The 12,244-nt window shown below is 33.9% G+C and overlaps 1 protein-coding gene across 1 annotated transcript in view; it reads left to right on the top strand.

Annotated features, from left to right (window-relative positions):
• Positions 1–12,244, top strand: part of LOC102807833 (uncharacterized) — a 150,327-nt gene that overhangs the window by 125,380 nt on the left and 12,703 nt on the right. The window contains 2 exon segments of the mRNA XM_085504016.1: positions 10,441–10,602; positions 11,644–11,928. Of these exon segments, the coding sequence (XP_085360142.1) occupies positions 10,441–10,602; positions 11,644–11,928 (447 nt within the window).

The following is a 12,244-nucleotide window of genomic DNA, read 5'->3' as shown; positions in this document are numbered from 1 at the left end:
TTTCTATTATATGTAATAAATGGTGGCGCTGATCGTCCTATTTGAATAATAAATAAAAACATTTCCAGATACATGAGCCTTTGTTAACTACATTTTTTGGAACTTTATTAGTTCTTTATGATTAAAGTGAACTGCATTCAAGTTGTGTTTGTCATGTAATATATTATCCAATTTCAATCCTTTTGAATTAATGTACCGTCTGTTCTTAGTCATGATCAACATTTGTTTTGAATAATTAGTATGTCTTCTGCAGTCGCAGTACTGAATAAAGTTCTTGCTATCCCTCCAATATAAAGCATGATAAGACTTTTGTTGTTTCGAAATTATGACGTCTTTGCGGCTTTCCGCTTCCTGAAATATAACGCAGTTTGCTCCTTCGTCTCATGACACCCTTTCAATCATTTAATTGACCATAGTACACAGAAACGAATCATGTTTTTTTGTATGCTTTAACAAACAATGCGTTAACGTTTTGAGGCTCAGTAACCTTAAATAAGGTACAAGTAGTGTATGATGCCAGGATAGTAGACTAACGTCGTGATTCATCACTTTCTCAAATACTACCACATAGTTCGCTCGAAGAATATAATCTATTCTAGTGTCGGTTAGGATGCATACCACGAACAGCATAATGATGCCAAATAAAATTTGAATACAAACGTCAAATTTGGATCAACAGTAGTACCTTGGAATCAACGTTGTTTTGTAGACTAGGTGTATATTACTGCAATATTTCAGTCGATACAAACAGTACAAATAGCATAGTGAGTAGATCAAACCATAACAGTAGACATGACTATACAATACGGCTCAACTTACCTACAGGTTCAGGTAGACCATATGTATATTCCTATAATACTTAAGATGTGTACAATCAATACAAACAGTACAGGTAATATCACAAGTTGAGTAGATCAAACCATATGTACTAAGAATACTCTACAACATTGCTGTGTACTCACAGTAGCCTACATCATTGCTGTGTACTCCCAATAACCTACATCTTTGCTATGTACTCACATTAGCATACAACATTGTCTTGTACTTGCAGCAGACTGCAGCATTGCTGTGTAGTCGCAGTACCATACACCTGTGTATTCGCACTTATCTTCATCAATGGTGTGTACTAATACTAGCCTGCAATGTTGCTGTGTATTCGAAATGTTCTACATGACTTCTGTATACTTGCAGTACCGTACATAATTGCTGTGTACTCACAGTAGCCTACGACATTATGTACTCAGAGTTTTCTTCATCATTGATGTGTACAAATAGTAGCCTGCAAAATTGCAGTGCTGTGTAATTGCATAATTTATGTGTAGTTGCAGTACCATACATCATTTCTTATGTACTCACAGTGCCTACAGCATTGCTGTATACATGCAGTAGCATACAACGTTGTGCACATGAAACATGTAACCTTTTAGTTATCATATAATGATTACATGAAAAGAGGGACTGTGGAAGTTGGTAAGATTGTTCTAATATCTATTATATTTTCTGTAGCTGAAATATACCCAGAGAGTCAAACCAAGACAGTGAGTTGGGGAGATGATGTAACATTGACAATGACCATACAATTAACATCAATATCAGAATCACAATTGAAATGGAAACATAATAGTGTAGATATAGAAGCATTGAATGGACAAAGTAGTATTACTATTACATCAGCTAAACCATCAGATGAAGGAATTTATGAATGTTATACTACTGAACAACAACGACAAAATGGAAATAATGGTTTTATGCGACTTATTGTGAGACGTAAGTTAACATAGTTTTACATCAATAATTTAAGTCATTTCATTACTACTCATTCGATAGAAGTATGGTAAATATAACTCTATTTAACTTTAGTAGAGCTGGATGTTATTCTCATTAAAAACAATTTTATTTAGGCTGACTCCAGTTAACACATAACGTAACACAAAAATAATACATGATATCATACATATGCAAATGCATTCATAATGATGGTTTTCTGATCTGAGCCAATATTGCCAAATGACAGGCGTCATTTGTTATATAGTATTTGTCATATCCCAACAATCCAAAGACAGGAATGATCAACACACGTCCGATGCGTAAACTTATTCATAAAATTATTCCCATGACATGGTATTCGAATTACTGAATAAAAACATTTTGAACTGGATTTCAAATTTACCAACCATATCATTGTAAAAATACGACGCAGTTTCAGATCAACTAAAACATGAAAAAAAATGATGGATATCATTCACATCAAATGTTAACATGCGATTTTGTATATTATTATAATCACGTCTTATTAATTATTAGAATTTGTGCTTGAGCTTTGAAGCCAGCAGTCACCCCAAAATACAATGAATTTTCTTCAAAGAATTGTATCGAAGAAATAATAAGATACAGCTGAATATAGCGGCGATGTTTTAAAAAAAACCGATGGGCACCGCTAACACAATTTTATCATATAAATTTACACATGATCGGACTATGTTTCGGTTTGTTCATGTACGTGCGTCCGTGCGTGCGTCTGGACTTGTATCTTAGAGTTGTCTTGACCAATTACATCCAAACTTCACACATACATCAAACATAATATCATAGATATGCACATCATTTATACGTATATTATGGGACCTTGATGCATGCCATTTTTCCAGATCGGAATCAAAATGGCTGATTGGCGGCCATGTTGTTTTAATGAATGCGGTTCTAAAGCCATATCTTTGACATGCTTTGACCGATTATGTTCAAATTTTATATATTCATTATACGTCATGTCATAGATATACAGATGTATTCAAAATGGGCGACTGGTGGTCATTTAGTTTTAACTATTGCTGTTCCAGAGCAATGTTTCTCAATGTGAACAAGTACCCATTTGATGAATAAGCATAAGCTTCTGTGTTTATATCAGTGAAATATTTATGTTCCAACTGTATTTAAATCCAACTATATTTAAACTACTGGGGACTGTGCCATACATGGCTTGTTTAAATTAGTATACGACACATGCGATTCTTTGTTCATCCGTGCTTCTATTGAAGATATGCTCCTAAACAGAGCAAAATCAGTAATAAAATTATTTTCATACGTGTTGTGGATGACCTCATTTTGATCAATTTTCTACCTTCAATTTCTGTGGGAATTGACCTTCATGTGTGTGTGCCTCTTTGGTGTGCATCTGTTTCTCCAACAGCAAGTTATTTTGTTTTGGCTGCCTGGCTGATATGTTCCTTCAATTTAATTCAAAATGCATTCTTCAACATACAGGTAATCAGATTTTAGTCAAGTGTCGATTTGTCAACGTGATCCAAATATATAATACGAAACCTGGTGCATGACTGTCTGTTATTTGAATCGAATTCAAAATGGCCGACTGGTGGTCATTTTTTTAACGCATCGCATACAATTTTGGAGCCTTACCTCTGACATTCTCTGACTGTTCTTGTTCAAACTTTATGTAGCACTTATACCTTTGCCATATCTCCGACATGTGTAAACATATTTTATTCTTACCTAAATGAGCTTATTTTTGTTCAAATAATTGTTTGTATCATGCAATTTGTTTTTTATTTATTTATTTTTATTATTTTTAAAAGTGTTTGTGATCATAAAACCCCGAAATAATCTGACACAGTGTCCATGGAAATCCCCTTCAAATCTCGTTTAGGCTACAGCCAATCACAACTAATCAATTTGTACATGCTTGTGCTGAGGACATTTTGAAATTTTCCATATGTGATATAGCTGTCGCCTGTTGTTTTAATTGCGGCGGACAATTTATTTTTAATTTATCTGATGTGTTCTTGACCATAATTTCCTGTAAGTTGCACAAAACACTGCTAGACATGAATCGATTTGTCATTGGTAGACAATTTAAATCGGTCAGTTAATGAAGCCCTTTTCAGCATGCGCAGAAAATACTTGGTGTTTATAATTTGATTTGATTTGCAATTTGCTAAAATTTTTGAATGACAGCAACATTAAAATACTTTCACATATGTATTCTTGTCATTAAAAGGGTTATATTTCAATACGTCACTTCATCACCACAGTGAAAATCGCACCGTTATTGATGATATTATGTGTAGCTGAGCAACGAGAAAGATTCACATTTTGTCTGGCAATGTTTATAATGTAAACGTCAAGAAATTAACTTGCATATAATGAGGATCCAAAACATTTTACTGGTGTTCGACGAACCGGTGAAAAAGTTATCACCACTCAAAATAATTGTAAAACTCATGGTTTGATATTTGTTGCCTTTAACAATATTAAATTTAGGTCAAATAGGCCCTGTTTCAAGAAATTTGCCACAAAAGTGTATCACTAAACATAGTGATACATGTCAAATTTGTATTTGAATCTTTGCATGTTGAGCATGATTCAGGGAACAAATAGGATAAAAATTATGTTTTCACCCGTTATCTGCCTTCCATTGAACCATTTCCTTCCTTCATTCATTCTTAACGTATATGTAATCGAAATAATTATATATAATGATATACACAATTTCATAATTAAAATCTATTAATGTTGTTTTTTTTGAGTCAAAATATGTCTTTTTTGGTTTTTGAAAAATTGGTTTCTGTCTGTTCTCTGCAATGATTTGACCACGTGCAGTGTATATATAAATCAGGTCATCAATTGTAGCAAAAAATTTAGATGATAAAAATAATACACAAATACTTAATAAGTGGATTTTGTACACTGTTGAAATTTTGTACTTAGATCATCATTTGACCGATATGTCAGGCTGTTATTAACCAAAGAGAAAAACATGTTTTGATATGGGAATTAATCAATATTGTAATGACACTTTTTTTCTAATGTGGAATTTAAATAGCGGTGTTAAAGTACAATCTTTTAGTATTGATTTCAGCAAACAATGATAAAATACTGGCGATTAACAATTTAAAAAAAACATGTGGAAGAAGTAGTTACCAGCCATAGTCATAGTAGTTAGTAGTCATAGTTGTCAACAAGTCATTACAGGAAGTAGTCACATCGTCAGTCTATTAGAGAACAATGTCCCTGGAGTAGCATACCAAATATTATAACATTAAATATGTCAAAGTGCTATTCAATTTCATAACACAGGCTTACGTGTTTTGACGTCGTAGCCCAAGCCGAAGAGCTGTGCGCTAACGCAACAATTGTGGTATTTAATCACTAAATGTAACCTACTTTTCATTGTCAAAGGACACTTGCATTTTAAGCTTTATAGTGCTCACAGGAGTCAGTTACTACGTTCATTACGGAATATCGGCATATAATGAATTGTTCATCTTTCGTTTTTCAGTAGCTGCGTTCACGTTTGTCGAGGCCCGCCAAAGATCCATTCGGCCAGTGGAAAATCTATGCTCTCATTCGTCGATCTGTTATTTGACCAGTTGCAGCAGGGCAGCACAATAAAGATACAATGGCAACAATTTTATGCATTAATTACTACATTTTCTGATCATATCGCACTGCACTTCCCCTCATCGCCATTCCATACCTGTCTCAATTAGTATATTGTATCTTAAATCACTACCGAGGGATTTTGATTTGTGCTGAAATTTCAGGGAGCAAATAAGGCCGCGATTCTTTTTGTCACGCCCGACCAATTTGCGGGAGTAGTTTTCTGGCAATTAATGCAAAGTGGGATTGTAGTTTTAAGTTTACTTACCAGAAGTACATGTCACACACGATGTTCTAATTATTACAGGTTGTCCTAATGGTAAATATGGTGATACATGTCTACTTAACTGTCCTACATGTCATAGTGGAGGTATATGTAATGCAGACACTGGAGAATGTATATGTCCACCAGGATTTACTGGAGATGACTGTAATACAGGTAAGACAAATAACAACTAGATGTCCATACTTGCTTGCATAAATGACCAAGGTGTGGTCAATTGTGAAAATGATTCTCATAAGAATGATAAAGTATACAATTATTGTAATTATTCAAATCTGCCTGAAATATTAGACATAGAAATAAGTGGACAGAATAAAGACATGTATATTGCAGAGATTCATATGAATACAACCGGGAGGCAACATGTTTTCGGTTGTTGCCATGGTAGGACACGAACGTGAACCTAACGCCGGTTTATAACTAAAACCGGGCACCATATACAAAGTTCTGTTTTCAGAAGTTGCTAGGACGTATTCTGCTGTTATTTTGTTTTATTTCCTTTTTGCGATAGTATTTTTTAGTTTGAAGGCACCATTTACAGTTTATTCAATGTTACCTTGAGATTACGTTCATACAGTGTAACAATGTCGGCGGTGATCTCTTACCGGCGTGCAACGTAGCCAAAATAAAAAGCATGATCATTTGAACAATGCTATTACAAGACTGATAGAAAGTAATAAATTTGGGGCGAAAGTATTCTAATTAGTAACGGTGCGACCTGTCTGCCTATGAATAACATTAGCCAAGCCAAACAAATCACAAAGGAGTTAAATGTCATTGCTGGTGAAAAGTTACCTATGTTTGAGTTCAGTTTTTTCGCTAATGAAAATAGACAATAAAAAACTGTAAATTTATGCCCACCTCAAGCTGAATAAAATGGGTTATATCTGAGGAGTTGTATCCTTAGTATGTAGGAGGAGAAACATTTGTCGTGAAGATATTCAAACAATCAGTTTTTGCTGTTGCTATGGAATCGGTGGACCAGAACTTGTTTTCAGATTCTACAACCTAACTAGAGTGAAGGTGTGACTTGCCTGCCAAGTTTGAACCAAATCAGCCTAGCCAAAAAAATCACAGAAGAGTTAAAAAGCCATTCGTGTTACCCCAAATTTAGAGACACATTTCTCGGTAATGAAAAAAAGGTATCAACAATTCAAATAGTAATATTGTGCCCACACTCAAGGTGAGTAAAATTAGCTATGTCTGAGGTGTTGTATTCCTAATTTGTAGGAGAAGATACATTTGACGTGAAGCCATTCAAAAATCATTTTTTTTGTTGCTACGGAAACGGTGGGCCAACATTTTTTTGCAGAATTTTCTTAATAACTAGGATGAAGGTGTGACCTACCTGCCAAGTTTGAGCGAAATTGACCAAGCGAAAACACTAGAAATCACACACTCACACAAGTTATATAAATCGTATATAAATTGGTAAAATGTGCATAAATAACAAATAGTAATAATTATTTTCCATGACATTTCGGGCTCATGTTTTTCAATAAATTGTCTGGTGACCCCAACTTTGTTTTCAATTGGTAATATCCCGATGGTTACGTAATACTAAATCTGTTTTCAACTGTAAATACACGAATCAGCTTTCACAGTGTTAAAAATCTTCAAAATTACAATTTTCAGTTTAATGTTCATAATGCATTATACTATTTATTCATAAATGATTCTATATTTTAGGTTGTGCACGAGGCTATTGGGGAAAGTCATGTGAGCGCAAATGTTCAATTACTAATACAGCTACAGCTTGTATAGAAAGGATGTTCTGTGTTTCTGATCCATATGGATGTTCATGTCTTGCATCACATGGAGGATTAGATTGTAACATTCTTGGTAAGTTGCATTTAATTTAAAAAAAATGATTCAATAGAATTCATTGTTTGTAGATATACTTTTGAATTTATATGGTTCTGAATCATATTAATGGAATTAACGACACAAAGCCTTTTTTATAGAAAAGTCTGAAAAATATTTATATATCGTTCATTGAATGAGTTGGTTAATATGTGTATACTTCTTCTCAAACCTGTAAAATATCACATAATCAAACTTTTCTCTTGTAATATTATTTTAATAAGTAGCATGTCATATTATATTGTGTTGACTCGGATACCTCTGGTTACAATCTTATAGGTCACTTGCGTTAGATATTAATGTTAATTTTTGACACACAATAAGACAACTTTATTATTCGGCTCTACAAACAATGATACGTGCTTTCATAACATATCTTAAATAGTTTTGGTTCATTTTATAGAAATTTTAACATGAGAACAAGGATTAGTAAGGATTTAAAACTTTAAATTACGTAAATAAGAAATATGTGAAAATATAGCTGGATAAATCAGGGTACTCACTAAAACGAAGGACCGCAAAAGTCCAAAGGACCGAATCGAAGGACTTAAACGGGTTTGGTGACTATAAAACACAGATACAAATAACGTTATTTGAACGATGCATTTCTTCACACATTATGTAGTAGCGATTAAATTTAGAATAATTCGATACCCATAGCCAGCTAATAGAATATATATGTGCATTACATGATAAATATGTGCAAAGGACCAAGATTACATGTTAAATATGGGAGACCATGATTATATAATAGATATGGACGAATGACCAAGATTACATGATGAAGACGGGCGAAGGGCCTATTATATTGAATAATCATGCAATCGTGGGCGCTTGCCCATATTTTGCATGTAATGACATAGACTTTCGCCTAAATTTATTATATTTCGTTCGTTCAATGCTGAATAGGGGTAAACAAGACGATAATACTGGAAATGAAATACACATACACCAAAATATCAAGTTAAAGCTCCTGGCTTTAATACCTAAAATAAAAAAAAAATACAAGAAACAAATCACAAAAAAATACAATGAATAAATTCACTAAAATAAGGGATTGCTAGGGCAGTGTTCATTGGCGATAACTCACAGTTCCAGGATGTGGCAATTGATGACAAACAATGGCCTCTGTAACACAATGACGAAGAAATACAGGATTTTTACTTGCAGAGGAACGCTGGTATTCTGGAGGGCACTGCTGATGGGTATCAAATTATTTTGAATGTAATTGCTACTGAACATTTTGTGGTCAAATGCATCGTTCAACAACGTTATTTGTTTCAGTGGGTTATAGTTATCCCACACGTATACGTCCTTCACTCCTTCAGCTCGGTCTTCCAGTCCTCTCTGGCCCTTTAGTGAGTGTTACAGTGTAAGACCTGCTTATCGTTAATGAGGGAACACCCACATAACTCACACTGTACCGTGGTTCTTTCACTGCAAGTATGGGGTAGACAAGACAATAGTACTAGAAATGAAATACACATACACCAACATATCGAGTTAAAGCTCCTGGCTTTAATGCCTTTCAAAATAATTACAAGTAAGCACATAAAAATACAATGAATAAAGTCACTAAACTCGCAGGATGTAATATAATAATGGGCGACAGTCAATGGCTTCTGCAACACAACGACGAAGAAATACAAAATTCTTGCTTGCAGAGAAACGCCAGTATTCTGGAGGACACCGCTGAAAGCAGGAAACTGCAAAGCAGTTCATAGAAGTCACACAGAATGATTTTTATGTTCAAATATGTGCGACTTGCCGTCAAAACGACAAATAACAATAAGGTGGAAGGAAAGTATACTGAAGCAAATTTTAATGAATTTAATAATTGTAATGTCACCATTTACTCCCACAGGAATAAACTATAGTTGATAGTCCGGGCGAGATTGGGATTATTTTATAGTAATATAAACTATTACAACTATTGATGGTTTTTCTGTCAATTACAATAAACAGACAAGCCAAGCGTTAGATAGTAATAACAAGTTATTTCAAGGGCAGTAAATCTCGTGACGGGGATAGTCTACTAATATGTAAATACATTGAACACATTGATCTTCCTAAACTGACGTCATCGTTTTTTTCCAGATTGCCCTTCTGGAACATATGGAGCTGGATGTACACAGACGTGTCACTGTACAAATGGATGTAATACAAAAGGAGAATGTATTAGCAGTCCTGGCGATTGTGATACAGGATGGAGTGGTAATAAGTGTAAAGGTATGACTATGATATCACATCAGATAGGTCAGTTTACTAATGGGTGTAATTACAAAAGTAGAATGTATTAGCAGTCTTGAAGGTTGTGATACAGGGTGGAGTGACAATAAGTGTAAAGGTATGACTATGATATCACATCAGATATGTCAGTTTACCAATGAGTGTAATTACAAAAGAGAATGTATTACCAATCCTTATGGTAGTGATACAGAATGGAGTTGTAATAAGTGTAAAGTTATGACTATGATATCGCTTCAGATATGTCAGTTTACCAATGGGTGTAATTACAAAAGGACTGTGATACAGGATGTACTGGTAATAAGTGTATGCCTATGATGGCTCATAATACAATTTAGTTGGCTAGTGAATTACATATTATGCAGTGGCCATCTGTACTGGTATGGTTATTAGGTATTCCAATTATTTCTGTTTACAAATTATCAACTGTATGTCTAAAAATATCATAAACTTTCAAATACAAAATGCCATAAGATTTGTCAACATCAAATTTTGAAATTGAAATGAAATATCTAATATAATTAAATGACATATAGGCAGTAAATATTTCTGTCATACATGACACGATAATCGCCGGGTAGCACATTTCTATGTACGTTCAAACATCGCAAATAGAAGACTATAGCGTTTTGTTTGTTTTTGTTTCATGTCAGTTCCCTCCTCCTGCCCCGATGGATTCTATGGTAAATTATGTAAATATAATTGTCATTGTGAAAACAATGCAGCATGTGATAAGAACACTGGTGTTTGTCCAAATGGAGATTGTGCACCAGGATGGATAAATCTAGATACTATAGATTATGATTGTCAACAAGGTTTGTATTTCAAATCACTGTTTTTTAAATTGAATTATGTAACTATAATTGTGACTGTAAAAACAATGCAGCATGGGATAAAACACTGGTGTTTGTCCAATTGATCTTTATAGGGATAGTGCATTCTGATGAATCCTATTGATTATGATTGTGTAGCTAACAACTGATAGGATTTACTCTAAAGTCGTGTGATATATAACATCAGGTTGTATGCATGCATGTTATACCGTATAGACTTAGAACTTGACTTTATCAGTACATGGCAATATAGTAGACATTGATTTACTCATTTACCTTGTTATTCTATCAGAGTTTTTATTAACACAAATAGATTGGGGATAAGCGTATACAAAATCCGATGAGTATAGTAATTTTTCCACGCACCATTACAGTGTGCAATATCACATGTTCTCAATATTCAACATGTTTGATAACTCAGAATCCATGATTCTTGTGTCTGCCACCGTGGCAACGTAATTGTTTGAGTCCTAATCATGTGTTGCATGTCGCATTATATATTCGTTTGGATTTATATATTGTACTGGTAATGTTTATTCTAGTGCCTCACAATGATACTCTGGCAGACCTAACACAATAAGACAATCATCCCAATAATTAAACTGCAAAGTTTAGTCACCATTGGCATCTACAAGTATTCCATGCCACGTGTACGTATTTCGGCTAATATAGTTCCATGCGTGTCTTCAGCTGCCACATCAGTGCCATCTCTTTGAAACATTGCATATTCTCATTTATTAGATTTAAAAAAATATATATATTGCTCTTATATTGGTATGACTTTAAGCTGTATTATCTGTTAATCTTAAAGTTTTTCACTGATATTAGCCATCAGTTGAAATCCGCAGTTATTGATTACACTAGATACGTATATGAACCTGAAACTCAAAATCCCGACATGCAACGCGGTTTCGAATCCATCTTAGAAGTATGAAATGCCATGTTCGATTTGGTGCTGTGACAACGGATGTTACAAAATTTCATATAAATGATCAACACTTTATATTATTGTTTTATGTTAAGATGGTAGTCCCACATATAAAGCTTTCTCCTATCACAAAGTAAATCCTGGTGAAGAAACATATTTCATCTGTGAAATCATTGGGAATCCTGTGGTAGCAAATAATGAAATGCAATTCTGGAAACTGGGTACAACTGACTTACTGTCTCCTACGCATTATGATGATAGTGACAAATACATAGCTATTGGAAATTTTACTGGCGTTGTTGTTCAGAATAGTGATGTATTTGTTTGTGGTGCTCCAACTATTGGATATAATGGGTTTTCAGTTACTTTACAACTGTATGGTAAGTTTACATATATTATGTATCTTGTATATGAAATAAGGTAATCACTATAAGATATAATTTAATCATAATACAATACAATACAATACAATACAATACAATAGTAGTGTTGTTTGCCTGTCAGTGTAGTATATTACTAATTGTAAAAAAGTAAGCATACAGCATCTGTATATATGACTTTTTCCTAAAAAGTTATTGAAACAAAATGTACGATATGGGCATATTGGAAGTATAATGACATTCTTTTATCCAGAATTGTGGAGGAACCAAAATTGTAATTTCATATTACAGTGTATGGCATAGTGGGAGTGAATAT

This window comes from Saccoglossus kowalevskii, chromosome 9, assembly GCF_978046115.1.
Source record: "Saccoglossus kowalevskii chromosome 9, keSacKowa6.1, whole genome shotgun sequence".
Classification (NCBI taxonomy): domain Eukaryota; kingdom Metazoa; phylum Hemichordata; class Enteropneusta; family Harrimaniidae; genus Saccoglossus; species Saccoglossus kowalevskii.
The sequence above is the reverse complement of the archived record's forward strand: the minus strand, read 5'-3'. Positions and strand labels throughout refer to the sequence as shown.